General features: G+C 43.5%; 2 protein-coding genes across 3 annotated transcripts in view; both read left to right on the top strand.

The window, feature by feature from the left end:
• Nucleotides 1–9,343, top strand: part of LOC140267135 (1-phosphatidylinositol 4,5-bisphosphate phosphodiesterase beta-4-like) — a 54,111-nt gene extending 44,768 nt beyond the window's left edge. The window contains exons 27-40 of one of the 2 annotated variants that reach the window (XM_072362325.1): nt 118–282; nt 1,685–1,889; nt 2,513–2,601; nt 2,689–2,845; nt 2,935–2,984; nt 3,231–3,296; nt 3,886–4,001; nt 4,111–4,186; nt 4,275–4,450; nt 4,583–4,684; nt 4,772–4,829; nt 5,664–5,750; nt 6,079–6,115; nt 6,838–9,343. In XM_072362325.1, coding sequence (XP_072218426.1) covers nt 118–282; nt 1,685–1,889; nt 2,513–2,601; nt 2,689–2,845; nt 2,935–2,984; nt 3,231–3,296; nt 3,886–4,001; nt 4,111–4,186; nt 4,275–4,450; nt 4,583–4,684; nt 4,772–4,829; nt 5,664–5,750; nt 6,079–6,115; nt 6,838–6,914 — 1,461 coding nt within the window. In that variant the 3' untranslated portion in view covers nt 6,915–9,343. The remainder of the gene's footprint in view (nt 1–117; nt 283–1,684; nt 1,890–2,512; nt 2,602–2,688; nt 2,846–2,934; nt 2,985–3,230; nt 3,297–3,885; nt 4,002–4,110; nt 4,187–4,274; nt 4,451–4,582; nt 4,685–4,771; nt 4,830–5,663; nt 5,751–6,078; nt 6,116–6,837) is intronic. The other variant, XM_072362326.1, reaches the window with a different exon arrangement.
• A 3,070-nt stretch (nt 9,344–12,413) lies between these two features.
• On the top strand, nt 12,414–17,331 carry lamp5 (lysosomal associated membrane protein family member 5). Its single transcript, XM_072362312.1, has 6 exons — nt 12,414–12,947; nt 13,509–13,687; nt 14,201–14,332; nt 14,559–14,655; nt 15,127–15,315; nt 16,421–17,331. The coding sequence occupies exons 1-6, from the start codon at nt 12,887–12,889 to the stop codon at nt 16,594–16,596; spliced, it is 834 nt and encodes a 277-aa protein (XP_072218413.1). The 5' UTR covers nt 12,414–12,886; the 3' UTR covers nt 16,597–17,331.
• The last annotated feature ends 3,767 nt before the right edge of the window (nt 17,332–21,098 follow it).

The raw sequence follows: 21,098 nt of genomic DNA, 5'->3' as shown, positions 1-21,098 counted from the left end.
AAAGAGCGTATTACGACGACACTAATCCAGTTAGTTACACAGATGGTACTACTGGATTATTTTCACCATTATTAGCGCTGTACAAAATTATTGAGAACGTTCTCCTTCTCATTTTAGGTTTTCTCAGGACAGTTTTTGTCTGACAAAAAAATTGGCACGTATGTTGAGGTGGACATGTACGGGCTGCCCACCGACACCATCAGGAAAGAGTTCCGCACACGCATGGTGATGAACAACGGACTGAACCCTGCTTACAATGAGGAGCCCTTTGTTTTCAGAAAGGTAACAAGAAGGAGGGGGGGGGGGGGGGGGGGGGGGGGGGGGGGCAATGAAGAATGTGCTGCATGCAGATACATTTTGCCTGCAGTGTGGGAAAAAAAGCTTCGACAAAAGCTTCGAGGAGTGAAGAGGACGCTCTGGTTTGGGGTTGGAGGAAAAGTCCGAAAGAGCAAAAGCTACTCTGTCTTCTCGTTTTAACAACAGAGGATGGAGGGAATAGAAAAATTGGAAAAGACTGAATATACGGTTGTACTAGCAACAGTCAAGTAAGGTGGAAGAGAAAGAGTAATGTCAAATATAAAGGTTGGAACAAATCAGAACCTGCTAGAGGAAACTAGACAAAAGAGTTGAGAACAGACAGTCCACTGCAGTATGTCTTTACACACAAAAAGGAGGAAAAAGGAGACAAAGAAGAAAGGAAGCACAGAAACTAAGAGAGAAACAAATAATTAGAGATGGAGTGAACTGAAGGGAGACTGAAAGAGATGAGATAGAAAGCTAAAGAGAAATGTGTGGATAATAATGCTGCTCTCAGCAGAATAAGAAGTCTCTCAGCCATGACTGTGACTCCAGCTTCCTAACACACACCATCCATCACAGCCTGCCGCAGTGCTGCTCTGCTCACACACAGACACACACACACGTAAACCTAGACGGTGCTATCAAAAAGAGGCATCATAACCAGAGCTGCTGGCAAGACTCTTCTCTCACAAAGACACAAATGCTCTCAAATACTGCCGAGCATCCACTGTGCAGACACACTGCTGTCAAGATGAGCAAACAATACACCTCAGCAGCACTCACACACAGTACATCGGCAAGGCTGGGAATGTGTTAGCATACACACAGATGGCGCTTCCTTCCAGTCATCTCCAGCGAGTACTCTTCAGCCTCATCTCTTACCGTTCCTCTCGCCTTCGTATTTCTCATCCTCTCCTATTGTTTAAACTGACACTACCACTTAACAAGACTCACTCCTTCCCTTTTGTCTGAAGTCTGCACACATGAGATCATCTGCAGACACAAGTTCAACGCCTGCACTCAGGAAGTCCAGTACCTGATGCACGCTAACTGTGGAGATGGCCTCGTCAGTAGTCAGATATGCTGTGTGTTATTATCGTGACTCCTTCCTGTATCACAGTGACTGTCCCCTGATGGTCTCCCCTGCAGTTTCCTCCTCGACCAACCCCTTAAATGATGCCTTTCTGCTTTAAATTTAAAGGAGTCAGCTTCCTGATATGTCTGCCAAATCATTTTCCCATTTTTAAACAATGAATTGAGCTGACTTTCCCCAGTTCAACAGAAATAATCCTCTGAATGTTATTCGCTGCTTTTGACTCCTCTGTTCCTCCACCCATTTCCTTCTCCTTCTTACCCACCTTTCCCCTTCATCCCTCCCTTCTAGGTAATCTTACCGGACCTGGCAGTGCTGCGCATCGCAGTCTATGACGACAACAACAAGCTGATTGGGCAGCGCATTCTGCCTCTGGATGGCCTGCAAGCTGGCTACCGTCACATCTCTCTGAGGAACGAAGGCAACAAGCCCCTGTCGTTGCCCACAATCTTCTGCCAAATTATCCTCAAGACCTACGTGCCCGACGGCTTCGGAGGTGAGGGGAACGGGAGCACACGCGTGTAGCGCTGCATGCAGACACTGCTTAGTATTTAGAATCACAGGTGCTTTTCATACCGACATACCTCATTTTACTGCTCTCAGATTATTTGTTGCTGATACTGAACTGCTGAACTGTTTCCAAGGCCTGTAGTGAGAGGAGAGTAGAAATATAGCAAGCAACTCTCTCCGTTCTCTGCCTTGGGTGGGTTAGTTTTAACATTCACAGTAATGGCACGGCACAAATGATGATGACAGTGAGTCTGCAGACAGTTTAATGTAGGCACAAGCATACAAATGAGAAGGACAATTGGAGTTGCCATTAAATAAAGCCAAGGGGCTTACACTGAGGAACCATTACTGTGACTATTAGCCTTCTCCTCTAAGATTTCTCTCCTTCCAGATACACAGATCTGCAGTAAAAACAAAATTCTCTTCTCTAGAAAGTTTTTTTAAAAGTGAAAAATCTTTCCCTTAAATTTTTTGCTTTTATTCTCAAAATGCCATGTTTTAGTGCTGTTTGCATAGCTTTCATCATATTCAAACCCTCGTGCTTATCTTATCACTAAACTCTTGCTCTTCTTGCCATGTACTCTACTGATTTATTTTATTATGTTCCAGCTATTGTGGATGCTCTCTCAGACCCAAAGAAGTTTCTGACCATAGCAGAGAAGAGAGCTGACCAGATGAAGGCGCTGGGGATTGACACGGTGCGCGTGACAACAAACGCAAAGATACACAGCAGATCCATCCATATCATAGAAACATCATCCGAAACTGTCCTCTTTCTGTTGTAGAATGACATAGCAGATGTTCCCAGCGGAAGCTCAAAGAACGACAAGAAGGGAAAGGGTAAAGGAGACACGGTGAAGGCCAATGTGACGCCACAAGCCAGCTCAGATCTGGCACAGACCTCCAACTCTGCCCAGAACAACACAACCGAAACCAAGAAGGGTAAATGCTGACTTCAAAGCACACCAACACATGTACGCTGTATGCAGACTCTGTAAACACACAACCTTCTGTTTCTGCTGCTGCTGTAGATACTGCACTTGTGCCTAATGTGAGCATTGATGAGTTAAAGCAAATGAAGGTTGGTATTTATTTATTTTTTAAGCTTACAATAACAGTTCAGTCTCTAAATGTGTAATAATTTAGCAATTTCAGGTGACAAACCAATAGTTTATGTAATGATGTAAAGTATAGTAACGAGTACCTGATAAGAGTAACTACTAATCTTCTAACCAACTAGTTCTACTATCCTGTTGTGCTGCCATAGGCTGGTTCATTCAAAGCGTGTCATGCATGAGAAAACTTAAACTGTCTGTCTCCACTGCAGACCTACCTTAAACTGATTAAAAAGCAACAGAAGGAGCTCAACACTTTAAAGAAGAAACACTCAAAGGTAGGTGGTTGTTTAAGTGCCGACCCATCTGTTCGTAATGCAAAGAAGCTCCTGCTTATTCCTCAGTCATTGAAGCTCTGAGGACTAGAAACAGAACAAGTGGCGTCGAAGCAGCCTTTCATCTTCCACTGACCACTGCTTTGCCTCCGTATATATATGCCTGCACACATAAACAATATCAGGCCATTGCTTACACACGTAACACAGGCACACAATTCATGTTTTGTAAGAAATTAGACTTGCTAAAGTTCTCCTTTGACCAGCGCTCACCATAGAGACTACGAAGGGCTCATTCACAGGGTCTCATTAATAATCACAGTATTAAACCCTACTGCACAACATGTATATTAGTATCATCCAGACACATCTGCTGACTGAATACAATAGCTGTTGGCTTTCTACTCAGCGTGGACAACAGCGACGTATGAATGTATTTGAATTAATAACTGCAGTTGTGCATCACTGCTGCCTGTTTTGTAAATCAGTCGATCTGATACAGTCTGTACTTGTGCAGTAGCAATAAATACTAAAGTGGTGCATGTCCCCCCCCCCCCCCCCCCCCCCCCCCCCCCCCCCCCCCCTTCCATAGGATCAAAATGCAATGCAAAAAGCCCACTGCACTCAGGTGGATAAGATGGTGTCACTGCACGATAAAGAGAAGACAACTCTGGAGAAACTGCTCGAGAAAGCCATCAAGAAAAGGGGGTAAGTGGGAATAAAAGCTAAACAAGCATAGTCAACATTGTGGGAATGAGATGGAGGATAAAACTAACCCCGTCTTTGATGACCACTTAAAACATGACAAAAATTACAGTGAGAACAACTGCCAAGAGCTGAAGAAGGAGACAGAAGTTAAGATCCAAACGCTCGTCACCGATCATAAAACAAAGGTATTGAAGTTACCAGCTGCGGGGAATTCTGGGGCCTGAACTATGAATAATTAGCTAATCTGTGTATCCCTGGTGTTTGCATGTGCAGGTAAAGGACATCACAGCACAACACACTAAAGAGTGGTCAGAGCTGATCAGTAGTCACAGCAGTGAGGAGCAGGAGATGAAGGACAGTCATGTCACCCAGCAGTGTGAGCACCTTAAGAAACTCCTGGCCTCTGTCCAGGAGCAGCAGGTCATGCAGCTCAAACTCATTCATGAGAGGTGAGTCATATCTGCACACACCCTATCCCCCATACACAGAAAAGCAGCCATTCAACAGTGTGGCATCAACATTCTGACATAAATGGATTCAGTCTAAGTTTCCTGCGTTTGGCCTCTTGTTGGAAATGTTAGGCAGAGCAAAGAGATGCGTGCAAACCAGGCCAAGATGTCAATGGAAAACAGTAAAGCCATCAGCCAGGACAAGAGCATCAAAAACAAAGCAGAGCGAGAGAGGTGGGTCACACACAGGGGATGCCATTGGTCCACAGTATATACACGCTTAAATGCTTTTTTAACATCATGATCTTTTGTGGCATTCAGGAGAGTGCGAGAGTTAAACAGCAGCAACACAAAGAAGTTCTTGGACGAGAGGAAGAGGGTAAGTTCTTTAGAACTCACTTTTATCGCTCATATTCACCAGGAATTCACACTTGTTAACCTTTGCACTGCTTTACAACATCCTGATTAAGTGTCGGCTTATGCACGTCCCTTATTACTGTTGCACCGACCTGCACTCAGGCATGTTCTTCAACTTCAGTCACCCAATATTGTCTGGTAGCGTTGCAAGGTGGCAGACAATTCCCGGTACGTTTACGGTACATTTCCAGAAAAAGAGGATTTTCCATCAACATGAGAACTTACTCTTAGAAAACATGAACTAACAGTTAAAAGCACAGTGGTTTCTACTCAGTCACTGGTGACTCAACTGATATGACACCAAGATTAATGGCAGTTAATGACATCCTGGTATGGAGCAGACGAGCTGCGCAGAATACATCTCCATGGTAACTTACGTACTACAGCTTGCACGATTTATTGATTTACTGATTCATTGATAATTACAGCCATCATGCCTACGAATCTACTATCTTTGGTTTGTGACGCCACCCTCGGTAGTTTTTAAATATATTCAACTGTGTGAATTTCATCCTAAAATTAAAATAGCTCCAAAACTAATATCTTTCTACTATTAGATTGTTTTGCCTTCTTAACAGCAGTGTTCCATAAGCAACACTATCAAGACTGATCACAGTAAAACACCTTTTTATTTTAATGATGGACCTTTTAATAGATTGCAGACCAGTGTTGGGCGACCATCAGATAAAATTTAGTCAAGCAAACAGGTGACAAAGTGATTCTCTAAGTTGGAAGAAGTTAAGTTAAGCTGATGTCAAACAGTAACTAAATGGTGATGCCTTTTGTGTGCCTGCAGCTGGCCATGAAGCATCAGAAGGAGATGGAGCAGCTGGAGAAAAACCAGAGGGAACAGTTGGAGAAACTGGAGAAGTTCAATGAGCAGGTACTTAGTCAGGATTTCACTGCCAGTATAATGAAGTTTTAAAGGGCCTCACATGGCCTTCTGTTTTCTGTACAAATAGCCAGAAATGTCTGACCTCAGCATCTTTTAATTGCATTATTCTGTCCTGAAGTGTATGTCCTCAGCACACCTTTAACTCAGAAGTTATCAGCAGCTTTTAAACTGTCTAAAGACGGACATTCACTTTGTCTATGAAGGTCTCATGTCCCCATTTTTGCATTTTGTTTTTTTTGCCATCTGTCACTGTACTTGTCTCACATGTATGCATATTTTCTTTTGTTTTTAATATGATTTGCTTCTTCCGGCACAGCTTTTGAAATCACACCATGCAAACAAACAGGTTCAAGGTAGGCATCTCCATCTCCATCAGCTCCACCTTTCTGTCGGTCCACCTCTGAGTTGTAGTGTTTCCTTACACATCTCTCTCCTAGCTTTCTGTCGTGTTACTCTTCGAGTTTCTTCATCATCTCAGTTTTCTGCAGAGCCTGTAAAAATGTGGCTTTATTTTTCTTTGAATGGCTGCTACAGTGAGCTCAGTGACTCACTGCTGAGTAAAGCAGGGAAATGGCACACAACAAGACTGTCTTTGAGAAAATGGCACCATTTTCTTTTTTTTTTTTAAGCGATTCTTTGTTTTCTCTGTAATATGAACTCCTCTGTACCACTTTTCCAGTGTGCAGCTCTAGGGGGTGTCAGGCAAGACAATTAGCAGCTTGAGTCATTTATCACCATGACTCATCAGTCATTACAAAGCATAAACAGCCAGCTCACAACCTGATGTACTTTGTTTTCACTCCAACTCACAATCATTTGCTTTCATAGCGTGTGACAATGTCCCACTGCTGGCATTTTGCTCCAACTAAGCATGAGGCAGACACAGATTTGTTTCTTTCTGATATGCTGATGAGCAAGACAACTCAAAACTTCAACTGCAAAGCAAAAAAAATGCTAGTTGTAAACTGTGAACAGAAATTGGTAGCAAAAGATGACGGATCCTTTGTAAAACACTGCACTTTGACATTTGTGTCGTGTTTTTGTGTCTGACTGACTGTTTTCCATCTGCTTAAAGGCCAAGGACATCCAGCAGATGGTGAAGTTGGAGGAGGAGATGGACCGCAGACCTGCCACGGTGGTGTGAGCGACTGAAACCAAGACACAAGCGAACACACACCCACACGAGGAGACACATACAGACACAGGTGCAGAAATACTCCGTCACAGAGAGCCCTCTACAGTCCACAGAGGAAAAAAATCCTGCCTACGTCAATGTTTGACTTAGATTTACTTAAAGTTAAGTCACAAACACACTGTAGCCCTCCCCACCTCCTTCTCCTCTGTTCACTCAGCCAGGCCTCATGTCCTCTGCACCCACCTGCTAACTCTACCACTGAGCCATCGCTGCTTATTGCTGTCTGACAGCTTAACCACTTATCAAGTCAGGAAAAAAGTTACCTCACAGAATCAGACGCATCCCCTCCTCCACTCTACGTAGATCTGAACTTTCATCTTCAATGATTCTGTGGACAACAAGAGCTTCGGCCATTGGTGGACACAAACCCACGCGCACATTCATCACTGTTCAGATGAAGCGTGTATCCTTAACCCCCCCCCCCCAATTGGTACCAAGCAAACTCGCAGAAGCAGCATGTAAGAGGGGAGAAGATGTTCAACACGAATGAATAAACTTTGTAAAATACACTGTACACTACACACCAGTCCTGTCCTGAGCACTTTGTATGTGATAGGCTGTCAAAAGAAAAAGAAAATGTGGAAAATGTAGCGGTGCACTACTGTAGGTTCTTTCAGTAAGAATGTATTTAAAAAACAATTGTACGACAGAGTGGCAACCCCTCCCCCAACATTTCTGTTGTTCAACCACGTCATTATCCTGTTGAGTCAGAACGCTGTAAAAGGGGATGATGAGGAAACTACGTTCACTTTGGTTATTACGGCAAATGATTCAGTCAGATTTTGTTCTCATGGTAAATAAATACCAAAGAGATGAAGCTGTATCTCTTAGATTGAAAATGACACAATGACCTTCATTCTCCTTGTTTCCAAAAGTCAAAATTCCAACAGCAAAATATGCACAAGCTTCGCAATCAAGACCTTTTGCCTGCGACGTACATCAAAAGAACGGGTACAAATATTAGTGATTGTAACCACATTTTGGTCACTTTTGATGCCATTAACTGAATAAGAGTATTACTAAAACCAGTGGCAATATCATGAACGTATCCACTCATCTTAAATAAAGTTGGATTCAAATATTCCTTGGGTACTTGAAACTTGTCTGAACTGAACCTAATATGCATCACAAAATTAATCTGAACCACTCTATTAATTGGCTGGCTGACATAAGTCTAAGCCATCATGCCTTGCCAGTTAAATACTCATAAGGTATTGTTGAAGTTAAGTGCTCCATTATTAGGCTCTTGACTGCACTTTAGCCACCTCGGCTTGAATCATTGTTTCCCTGTTCAGCTTTGGCCAGCCCAGTAATTACAAGCAGATTTGTAACATGGTCTGCGACATGGCTGCCACACACCAGCCACAGCAGGGATTTCAGAGAAGCCCTGTTCAATCCTAAATGCATATGGGACTACAGATTGTTCTGCTGAGGTGTTCTTGTATTGCCACTGCTGGACAAACAGCCACTACCGAGAAAGAAATGTGAGCTACTATAATGATCATTAACAAAAATGACACCAAGTCATCATGAGGTTATTTAATCTGGTAAACATGGGGACTAAAGCACTTGTAGGTATTTGTACCTTTTTAAATGAGTTATTTTTCCTGTTTTATTCTGCTGTAATACATGTGAAGGGTACACGGGATGTTCTTGTATATACTCTACTGGAATGTATGTAGTTTCATTTCCTTGTTGACCAGCTGCATTCTGTCATTCAAGGGCTCGGGGACAGAGAGGGTCTTGTTGGATGTTGGGGAGAGACATTTATCAAGCACTGGGTTTTTTTTACGTTTGCTCATTAGTTTTGTGTTTCCCAGTCTGCCCTCACCGCACCACACGACACAATCTAAAGCTCTCACCACATATCTAGTGCAGAGATAAACGAGTAAAAGTGCTTTTAAAGTTTATTCCATCGCTTTCAGATGTGCCACTCAGTGTCTGTTAGGACGTTTAAATTATTTTATGAATGATAAAATGCCAAATTAAGGGGTTATTTATATGAAGGTATATATAAATAAATAAATATATATTATATATATTAGATAATGTGTAGTTTAAGATTATTACGTTAGAGGCTTTTTTGCACTAGTTGAATGTTTGTCGTGTGATTACATGTAACCTTTGGCTCGAGTTTGTCAAAAAAAGCAGATTATTTTTGCAGAGCAACATCACAGATTTCATTTCCTCAGTTTCTACTGTATCTCCTCTTTGTTTTCTATTTGAATTGTAGCTTGTCAACAGACATTCTGTGCGTGTTTTTTTTGTATTTATATATATTGTACTGTTGAACTTATAGCAATGAAGATACTGTTGTTATCCAGCTCCTTTAATACTGTTTTATAGTATGTGTATCAATAAATCCAGGTGTAAAACGGGACAGAAACCTGCGGCTCATTTGTGTGTCTTCGGTGAGCAAACTGGGTGTGTTTGTGTTGTCTGTCTGAACATGAACATTTTTTTGGGGGGGTGGGGGGTAGTACTGGGAAACTTCAACCAGCATTGTTTAAACCTTTGCCATAAATGAGGTCTGGAAGTGTGCTTCATTAAAACGTTGCTGTTTATTCTCTTGTCAGCAACAGGTGTTTTAGTTCTGTCGGCTGTTCTTTCATTGCGATTTGACAAAGTCTCAAGTGAGGTCAAAATGTAAGCCAGACTATTGTTTACTGCGAAAAAGTGCGGGCAAGGTGCGGGGCCTCAAACACACACCCACGCATTTATTTTCTAAACAATGAGCACTGCTGCCCCATCACATTCAACAAGTGCGGACTGATATATGCCAGTTTCCCTCTTGAGCACAGGCGGCTCGGATGCTAAAGCTCTTTATTGTCATTATAAGCAAAGTATTTCCATTAGAAAGAAGAACAAAGCTGGTAATTATGTTTGCGTTGCTCGGCAACCTCGTAGCGTCTCTTTTACTAGCCTATATATAAGAAGGAAGGGGAGTCTGTCTGTCAGGCCTGGTTCCGGGGGAAGCGCTTCTTAGACTAGATGTTTTTTCTTGGATGAATTCTCTATCGGTTACAGAAACATGCTCAAAACTAAAGAGAATGGGCAAACGGGCACTAAGATCCTCCTGGACGCGATGTCCAAGGACAAGGTCCACCTGGCGAGGTTCGTCTTGGACGCGCTGGATGGAGAAATCGTGGACTCCAAAACGGATGACGCTCAGACTCCCCTCATCTCTTCTGTTTTGCTACCCGATAGTCGGACTCGATGTAAGTTTATAGAGCTTCTGCTGCAGAGAGGAGCCAGTGTCAACTGTCAGGACGGCAACGGGCGCACCGCGCTCAGTTACGCCTGTGAGTTGGGCGATCTGGACGCTGTGAAGATCCTGGTCCGACACAACGCAGATCCGGAGGTTGTGGACTCGTGGGGAAACAGCGCGCTGATGTACGCGGCGGCAGCAGGTCACTCCCAAGTTGTCGAATTTTTAGTGAGAGCGTTCAAGAGGCTGGGTCTACAAATAGACAGACAAAACAAAGCCGGGAACTCTGCTATTGCAGTGGCGAAGTTTCTCGGTCACACTGAGTGCATCTTTGCGCTCACAAATAACTCCAAGAGGAGCCGCGAGGCTAACGGCGGTGCTCAGGGAAACCCGCAGCCTACTTTAGGAGCTGAGTTTGAGAGGGAGGTTGGTGGGTATTTAGCGAACAAACTTGAGCTCCTGCAAACGTCTGATCACGCACTATTGGTTCAAAATTGCACCTGGCAATCGAGGCCCCGGATGAAACAAAATCGGCTGCCATCAATGGACTCAATAGAGGAGTTTGAACGAGATGACGGCTCCTGCTTGCGTCCACAGGGTCTGATCTTCTCCGGAGCACAAACCCCTGTGCCCCCGCCCCAGAGTCACTGCCCTTCTCCCCACTTTAGGCCAACCGGGGAAAGGCTAGCCACCCCTGATCATCACATGCCTCCTCTAATACACAGCCGTGAAGTTCAAAAATCTATATTCTTCTCCCCGCGACCCAGCAGAAACGCCCCCCAACCCAGTGTGCCCTCTGCTCTGGGCATCTTACTGACGCCTATTCCTACCAACAAATGTGGAGGTGAGATGGGAACAGAGAAATGTAAAATCTTAGACTTCGGTGTACGTAGATTTAACGAGAGCTATTATAAGAAGAGATGCAGTCTGCCAACCAGTATGCTCAGCCCCGCACCCCCGGAGCGCACTCTGGTGCCTGTGCGTAAATCCAAAACGGGGAGGACGCGCGAAGGGTCGCACAGCGTTGCTGAACCTCTTCAGTTCGCCACACCAGCTGCCGCTTCTGCAGCCGCAACTTTCTCGGTGTTGAGTAACAAACTCTTTCGCAGATTTACCTCCCCGGAATTTAAAAAGGATGTTAATGATCTGGAGCTGGATCCGGTGTTGATCTCAGGTCGGATTCCGCGATCGGAAACTTTTCCTCAGGTCACAAGACATCCGCAGGTGGACAGCACACCCAGCATCGACAGCATCAGCTCCGTCAAATGCGAGTTTGACTTTCAATTCAGAAAACCAAACTCTTAAGAAGCTACAACGGGCTGCGCGCAAAACGAGTCTGTGCAGACTCCACCACCGATGTGTTACTTTTCGACCTGGATCCAACAAAGAGGCCGACGCAGTTTTCCTCCGATGCCCGTTTTGGCATCCTCGTCGACTTTTAAAACTCAAGTCTGGCGTGAAAGTGGCAAAAGCATCCAGAATACGTCCATCTCACAGTCTCCCACCTCTGTTGAACATATGATGAAAATATCTCCATGCCAACACGCTGTCAAATGAGAGCAAAAAAGGCTTTTTAAGCACCGAACTTATGAAGAATCAGCTGCCGTCGCTAAACAATGACTTTGACTATATCTGGGGGTAGATGCCAACACTTTCAGATTGGACACTGCAGCCACAAGATTAGACGTACTGAGCAACTTCTTTAGTTTCATGGGTAATCGCTTGTGCTCAGCGACATTTGCCACTCCTTGTGGAGTGGGAGGGGTGTTCATCGAAGGTGGGGATGAGGTGCAATCCATTTTGAACCCAACACTCACAGTAATTACAAATTGTTGTGCTAAAATATTGTCTATGTATCTTTCATTTCTGTATGCTTCTATAAGGTGACCTGCTTATGGGCTTCAGTCAGTGAATAACATCTGAAATGTGTGGATATGAGAGCTGTAAGAGAGACTGAAACAGAGACAACCGAGCGGAAATCGTCGTACAGCATTTGCAATGGATATAAAAAAGCGGTCATTGTGTTATTCTGCTTGTTTTGTTTGTAATGGGTTTGGATTGCGCAGAGTATTAAAGCTGTGTCATCTCCGTGTGAGTTGGAGTGTTTTATGTCAGCTCTGACTCTCACACGCACTCAGCTGCAACCTTGCAGGAGGCAGGGTGAGGGCGGGAGGAGTTGTTGGCGTTTCCCTCCAGACATACATCATTTCAGTTAAACCTGCAGCTGCTACCACAGAGATGGAGACTACAGCACTGCGGGGATAACTGACGCCGCATGCCGACTGCTTCTTATCAGGAGATACATTCAGTGAGCTGACTTTTTCTTTCAAGTGAGTAAAGGATTCGTAACGTTTAAGGTGTGCAGAAGAAGCTCGGTTTTGCAGCTCTTCCTGGGTTAAAGCCTGTCAACCTTGAAGAAGGGAGGGGGAGGTCGGTTTGGACAGCTGGAACTCCTTGGTGCAGCCCGGCTTCTGCAGCACGAGCCTAGATCTCACGTCCAACCTGGAGACCTTTTTTTTTTTTGCTGCATTCACGATGATCTGCGTGACTTCTTGGCGCTAAGAAGAGGCAATCCTCCGCCTCCTCCCCTCTCTCTCCCCCTTTCTCTCTATCCGCCTCTCCTCCCCGCTTGTCTTTTATTTCTTTTCGCGGGTTCAGCACAGGCTGCCTAGTCAGTCAACCCCCCCCTTTTTTTGTCCAGCGCCGGGGAAGCTGGCAGCGATGGGACGACTCGGTTTCAGCACCACGGATAGCACCCGACTTCTGCTGCTTAGTGTGTTTGGTAAGAGAGTGCGTGTGTGTCCATTTGTGTGCGTGTACAGTTGTCGTGACTCCTCACTGCAGTGTCTATTTATGCACGCGCGCACGCCTATTGCGTGTATTTTAAGCATTACAAGGTGTATGTGCGTGTGTGTTCTGTACCTGGCATCTTCCAGCCCTTATTTTTTCCTGACGGAACGTGAGAAGTTGCTAAAACACGGTCAGACTGCAGTGTGTCACTTTCTGACGTCGTTCAGACCGCAGCCGGTGATGTGCTGTTGCTCCCCTGATTCTGCAGATTTCACGCCAATGTTTTAACTGTCACAGCCGACTGTGACTTTACCACGAGGAAAAGCAAAGCCAGTGATCTAGAGTCGTGAGCAGCCCTCAGCTAAACTCTACATCACTCATCCGTTTGTGCTGATTCTGCATATTTTGATGGTGGTGTGTGTGTGTATGTGCGCGCGCGTGTGTGTGTGAAAACGTGTTTGTCATCCATTTGTCACTTGGCTGGCATCAAGTGCCTCAATCCTTGACTTTTCACCCCCCCCTCACACGCAATCTGTTCCCACTCTGTTGGCAGGTGTGCTGGCGCTGTCCGTGGTGCTGGCAGAGCAAGAGGGGGAGAACCTGTCCGGACTCTCGGACAACCCAGACAGAGCCATCTTCGCGGTCCGGGAGAACAGCACAACATGCTTGATGGTGGAGTTCGCAGTGAAATTCCTCGTGCCATATGACGTGCTCGCGCTCAACGGGATAGACGTAAGGAATCCCCCCCTTGAATTACAATGCCTGTGAATGCTTTACAATACGAAACCCAGCGTTAAACTTGGTCTTCGTTCCAGATTTTCACTATATCGGGCCGTGCATAAAACAGACTGAGGAGCTGGAAGCGGACTGTTTAAGATGCAAAACAGTTACTCCTCAATACTGTTTCCGTTTTATCAAAAAGCTACTTACTGTGAACAATTCCCCACCGAGTCTAATAAAATCTGCGTTTGTGATGTGTAAAATACTAAGTTCCGTTATAAAGAAGGAGAAACGCGGTCTTTATCAAACTTCTCTCATCAATTGTCACATTTTGCTGAGTCTGCACAAGCCACGTCTTTAAATTATTTACAATCGTGCAATGTTTGTTTGTACTGTAAAGCGATCCGGAATAAAAATAAATATATATTTTTTTAGAGTATTTTCGCTAATCACGTCCTCCCATTTACAACTCAATGCATAATCTGCCAAAATTCTAAAAATGCTCGCCGGTTCTCTGTTTTGCAGCTGATCTCAGAGCAGGCGTCTTTCACTCTGCCCCGCGGTGCTGAAATCGAGGGAAAATGTGGGAGCACGGAGTCGGAGATCCACATCTCCTGGAAGAACAACGCCTACACCCTCCGCATTTACTTCTCTAAGGTGGGGCAGCGGCACCTTTTGTTTTTTCCTTGTATTAATTGCAACCAATCAGCCGAATCATGTCCACTTTCTTGATGAGCTGAAGTGAAATACTGTACAGTCACCGTCAAAATGTATCAACTAAATCCAGACATTTACACAAGATTTCCCAAGCTGGCCGTTTTTTCAGTGTAAAAACGCTTATGTATATATGTGTGTGTGTGTGTGTGCGTGCGCGCGCGTGCAGGAGCTCCGTGACAAGGGTATTGAAGTGTGGAAGATTAGCAAAGTCCAGTTCGTGTACGACACCTCGGAGACATCGCATTTCATCAACGCATACAACCGTGAGTCTCTCCGCTCTGATCGCAGCTTGCCATCATTCACTTCACAGCATCATTCAGCTGGAATTAAACTGAGTCACGCGGGCTTTAATGGATTTCCCCCCACAGCTCTGCTTTTGGGTAGTTCGTAATTTTAATCAGTTGTGGGCTGTTTATGACAGTTTCAGATTTTTATCCCATTATTTTTAATTTGATCATGATCATTAATAACTTCTTCCAAAGCCAAAAATCACTGAATCTTTTTAGCAAATTATACGGCTCATTTATTTTACTGCTAACCTGCAATGCCTTAGTCATTTTTGTAGAGTTTTCATTCTTTTTTTGGTTCGTTTCATGTTTCTGCGTTCATCTCACATGCTGTCCACCTAAATTTTACCTGGAAAACCATCAGAAGTTATTACATTAGATCAGTTATGCTGACAAATAGAAGCACCTTAAAACCACATAATTCCTTCCTTTGCCATTTCCCTCCAGCTGGGAAGCACACAGCCAGCACCCACCGGCTGTCGGCCTTGGTGACCCCTGCCGGGCGCTCCTATATGTGCCTGGCTCAGCAGACGCTCACCCTCATCTCAAGCGACCACCAGAAAGGCGTGACTGTCTCCATGTCCGACATCCAGATCCAGCCTTTCGACATCGCCTCTGACTTCATGTTTAGTGAACGTAAGGGCAACAGAAGACACCTTTTTTTGAGCATTGCAAGGAAAACTGCCCAACTTTGGCCACACACACAGTCTCTTTTTCTGCTCACATTATTTAAAAAAAACATAATGATGATAATGAGAAATCCTGGGAGTGAGCTGTATGTCTTTCTTGGGAAAGGTGGGGCATGTGGATGTTATTGCTGCAGTATGAGGAGCATGTAGGGCCACAGAGGGTGAAATGAGAAAAATAAGAACAGGATTGCATGAGACGCAGAGAGGGCTACAGAAAGGGAAGGGGTAGGGGGGGGTCATTAGGACTTTATGAGGGCAGCGTTTCCTGCCCTCAATGCAGCTTTTAAAGACATGCTCTGTATGTGGCTGCCCGATCACCTTGGCAGAATCATGTGCCCTTAGCTGCTGTAAACTAGGCTGTACTTCTCTGCCTCCCTCCTTCTGTGCATTACTGCTCTCCACAGGGAGAGACACCTTCAACTTTAAACCTCATACTGTACTTCATTACAGCCAACTGGGATTTAGGTGTCCTCCTTCCTGCACACCACACAGCAGGGCATTTAACTGAATACAAATGACAAAAAAAAAAAAAACAATCTGTGAAAACATTTAACATTTGTGCTCACACAAATAAGATGTCCAGTCTTTCCAAAACACAGCTGCACGGCCAGCAGTGATTACGGAGTAAACCTGCAAGCGTGTCCTTCACTTTGCAATCTGGGCTGACTCAAGCTGATGTGCAGTGCGATTCCTTGTGTTGCACGGACACACTAAAGCTTCAGCAGCTCATCTAAAAACTGGAATCATTTTTAAACATTCAGGTTTACCAACTGAAATCCACAGATTCAGTTTCTCAGATGGGAAACCTTTCTAGTTCCTTTAATCTTGCACAACAGTAAACTCAAACAATGAGTTTCAAAAGAACTCAAAGTACAGTTTCAGCAGAGATAAATACATCTGCTGCCATTCCCCATTTAGATCACATTATATCAAAGCTCTATTCTAAGGTCCAGTCTGAACTGACAAAACATATCAATTCTGAATGAGTCTACAAACCATCACCCTCACTCACCTTTGCATGCTGACTCTGTTTATAATTCCTCACTTTGCAGCCTACAAATGCATCACCGACCAGCGGGAGCGCCTGGAGGAGACCCTCCCCCTCGTCCTGGGCCTCATTTTGGGCCTGATTATCGTCATCACGGTCACCGTCTACCACTTCCACCTCAAGCTGACAGCGAATCAGCCGCAGCTCCCCAGAGATCACTCCATGTACAAGAACATGTAGAACAGCAGCACCCCCCCTCCCCTCCTCAGCTCTCTCCAAAGCTATCCAGAAAACAGACTTGTCTCCTTGATGTCACAGGCCACTAACACCACAGAGGATTGTGTCCCCACGCTGGACTGAATCCCCGATTGATGAATGTGAGTGGCCTGCACTTCACTGCCCACTGGAGCTTTTGAACACCTAAAACAAGTTAATGGAACAGCTTGAAGCCTTTCATAGGTGTAGTTGGAGGGTTAGTCTAACCAAACTTAACATGGCTGCTGAATTGAATCTTGATGCCATAAATAGTCTGCATTAAAGTGCTTGAATAATTCATAAAAACAAGGTTTTTTTCCCCATTACACTCCTGAAAGGTCCTTTATCACTTCAGTCACATCTGATCCAACTCATCTTTGACAGAAATGTCTGAAAATTCCTGTGCTTCTGCTGTCATGTCCTCTCTTTCTGTCTCTGAAACTGCTGCTAAATGACTTTATTACGTTCGTTGGTTCTGTATTTGCTAACTTTGGTATATTTTTTTGTTCGGTCCTTTTACTCATACATATTGAATGCAGCCATAGTGTTGACAGTGGACAGTCTTGTAGTGTAAAGTGCAGTTTTTTTTTTTGCTCCGACTTCTGACATTTTCTCCACACCGATGTACAGAACATATCAAAAGAAGAAGAAAGAATATAGAAAAAAAAATCCCACACAAATGACATACTTCACAGTGAAGAATTTATCTAAAAAGAGTGTTTATGAAAATGCAGAGAGGTTATTTAACAACAACAAAAAAAAAGTGTAAAATATTTTAAGAGAGAAAGTCTATGCATAAATCTCTGCTGATGCAATCGTGTGCAGTAATCTGTTCTGTTTGAAATAAACTGCTGGATACACCCCTTTGCCAAATTATTTCCATTGTCACAGCATTTATCACATTACAACACAGCATGCCGATCACTTTCTCAACCGCGATGGGGGAAAAAAAACAACCTTATTTAATTCCCCACTGTTAGTGAAAAATGCTTTAGATCAATAGAGGAAAATAACAACAAAACTAATGAATGACGGAGTTACTGGGACTGGATGACTGATACACCCATCAGGTGCTGGGATGAAGTATTGATTTCGCTCTCTCTGAGCCGTCAAAGGAAACACAATATGAACAAGTCTAAGTGAAAACAAACATTTATATCTGCTACACCCACTACATCACACATCATCCCCTCACAGGCCTTATAAAACCAGTTGTTCACTCAGAGTTGATACTTAATTTCTAGAGATAATGTTTAATGACCCACTCAGCAGCTGAGGCGCCTTCTTTTTTTCATATACGACTTTGTAACGGTCACGTTCAATCAGATCAATCCCTGAACACTCGGCAATAAACTGTTTATCATGTATTTTTTTATGCTTTTATGTAGACATATTTTCTGATAAAGTTAAGTCAAGTTTGGATCAGTTGCATATCAGTTTCAGTGAAACATACATGTCACCAACATCGAACTCAACAACACTTCCAAACGCTGATTCACCCTGTGACGTCATGATTATATTAAGTGATAGCTTCTACAAAAACTAAAGATTTGTCACATCTACCAGATTTAATTTACACTGAAAAACCTTGATGCTAAGACAACAGCAAAACACGAACAATTCTATGTTCGATCGTTAGAACACAACACTAAAATGTGTTGGGAGCACTTCAGGATAATACTTTACATTGTTTCTTATTGGCGCAGTAGTGCCATTTCTATCCAGAACTAAATACAAGATACATACAGTGTTTTTCCCGTCGCACGGGACAGCTCATCTCAAATTCATACTTTGATTTGAACTGCTGTTAGCATCTCCTCAACACGGCTGAAACAGAACAAATTCTTTGACATCAGTCCAGAGCGAGCGCATCAGCTCTGTGCTGCAAAGCTCGCCTGCACCCAGCTGAGAAAACAGGCATGTTTCAATCTGTACTCAACTTATATGTCCAATATTCACGAACACGGGCACGTGATCCGCGCGCACAGATCGGACGTTCCTGTCTTATACTTTGCAATCGCCCACTGATTTGTAAAATACTCCTTTATTCAAAGAAAATGGTGCCAGGAGGTCTGCCTTTGACCAATCAATGGTCGACAAGAATACAGCAACAACAACAACAAAATGGAATAGGAACAGACTGCAGTTCTAAAGGTTCGAGGGTACACTTTGCTGGTGGATCTGCTGCCAAATGTCCCACAGTAAAGTTTTACAGTGTAAAAGGAAGAGACTCTCAGTTTATACAGACCAAGCCTAAAAGCCCACAGACAGAGCTCATTCATCAAGAAGGAAAAAAATATATATAAATCAATGGCTGATACACCCACCTTAACGAGAGATTACTTTGGGAAGCCTTTGTCAACACAGGGTTACATTCACAAAGCCACTTAAAGCTTTACTGGACAAAAAAACAACAAAAAAAAACAAGCTACACATCAACGAACTTCTCTGGGCTTAGAAGTCTTGTTTCACTGCCCTTTGGCATTGATAATTTACACTTCTGTGATGGCGACACAACACAAAAAACAACACGATCTTTTTTGCTTTGTGACGTCAGCGTCGGGACATTTCTCTTAAAGTGTTATGAGGCAGAATGGCAACACTGAAAACTGATATGAACATGTTTGGAAAGTGTTGCCGGCCTGAGAAGCAAAAAGAAAAAGAAAAAAATGGACGTATGTTAACTAATTAAATTAAGCTGGCGAGGCTAAAAATGATTACATATCTCGGTTTCATACCGTCTGCAATGAAATAGAGAGAGCAACAGGCTACACCAAGTTACAATGAACGGAGGTTAAACTCACCCAAGTTTCATTCTTGCACTTTAGCCTCTGTTCGTGGTCGACATGAAAGGCCACGTCCTTTTCCTTCGTAACTTGGCAAAACATCGAATTCGGCCACACTAACCACTTTTTTTCCTGGCAAATTATCTCGTTTCCCTTCAACCGTACACACACATTTTGCTATTTCCTAACATGCTAGCTAGGTAATCGTGCTCGTGACCTGTTAACAAAATAACAGCCAAACGCCGTCATAATTTTTGACATTTCACCGAATTATCTGCTCGTATTGTTGTCTCCTCTCAAACAAAATTAAGATTACGAACAGGTGTTAGAAATATTGCTGGCCCCGTTAAGGGCCCCGTTCCATTTCTTGTCGGTTGCGCAACACCAGAAAACTAACACAGGTGAACGCCTGGATCACTGATCTGACAGACCTAAACCGAATGCTGCCAAGGCTGAACACCCTAAAACTGTTACATACACACCAAAAAGAACCATTGCATTATCTCGAAGCGTAACATTTGGATTTTGTAGGCATTAAGGTATATATTTACTTAGAAAATTGTTAATTTCAGAGAAACTACAATGTCTGTAGACGATAACTCTAACTTACAACCTCCAAGGTTATTATACTTTAAATTTCTCAGTCACTACACAAAAGAAAGACTTACAGAGTGAGATGATGAATTACAGGAGAAACCTGAACACTTGGCTCCTACTGTAAATGGCTCTACGATGTTGTGGAGGGTATTTTTGGTGGCATAGTTCAGTCCTACTTGTTCCCATACAGGGAAGACCATGTAAACGTGTTTTTGGTGATTAGCTTTGTCCTAATATTAAACATGCAGGCTGACAGTGGCCCCAATCTGAGCAGGAGGAGTGAGCGAATAATTGATGAGTGAAAATGAATGAATATTTATGCTGTTGCTGTCACAGTCTCTGACTCCCAACTGAACAAATATGGCACATTCCAGACTGACACCTTGGACACCACAATCATTATAACACCAAATTAAAATGAAAGGAAATAAAGAGTAGTGTCGATGTAGTAAAGCTTCACCAACTGATTTCTCCTTAAATTGGTCACTTCTCCCCACTGTAGGAATAATCATTTTCAACCTAGTGCTAGCTTCTTGTGTTTATAACAGATGGGTGTATACATATGCATCATATTAAAGGCCATTCAAGCAAATCAAAGATGTCTAAAGAAGCTTCAGTTTCAACATCAATGAGGCCTTGCAGTCCCACTCATTCCAGTACAGTACTTGGGTTTTTTTTTTCATTTACTGGGCTCGGGCATCTCTCTTTGAGAAGAAGAAAAAAGGCCCATTCTCTGATGGAACTAAATCAATATCCCATTATAGAGTTTCAGAGGGAAATGGCCCTGAAGAAAGAGAGAGCAATAACATATTATGGTTACACCGATCCATGGATGTGTCTTTTTTGCCTCTGTGCTCGGAGGTGAAGTTGGTGGTGAAATAGTTGGAAATGAGAACTGCTGAATTTGGAGAATATGGAAGACCCAAAAGAAAACTAAAGGAAACTGGTGATTAAACAGAGCTCCCCGAAGTAATCTGTCAGTCTGCTCTAATAAATAATGATAATAATAATAAAAAAAAAATCTCTGCTTGATATGAGACACAGAGAAAGAAGAAGAGACTGTAGAGGGTGATAAAGGAAAAATCCATGCAACACAGCTCAATG

This window comes from Leuresthes tenuis, unplaced genomic scaffold, assembly GCF_036924035.1.
Source record: "Leuresthes tenuis unplaced genomic scaffold, fLeuTen1.0.hap1 SCAF_13, whole genome shotgun sequence".
In the NCBI taxonomy this organism is placed as follows: Eukaryota; Metazoa; Chordata; class Actinopteri; order Atheriniformes; family Atherinopsidae; genus Leuresthes; species Leuresthes tenuis.
The sequence above is the reverse complement of the archived record's forward strand: the minus strand, read 5'-3'. Positions and strand labels throughout refer to the sequence as shown.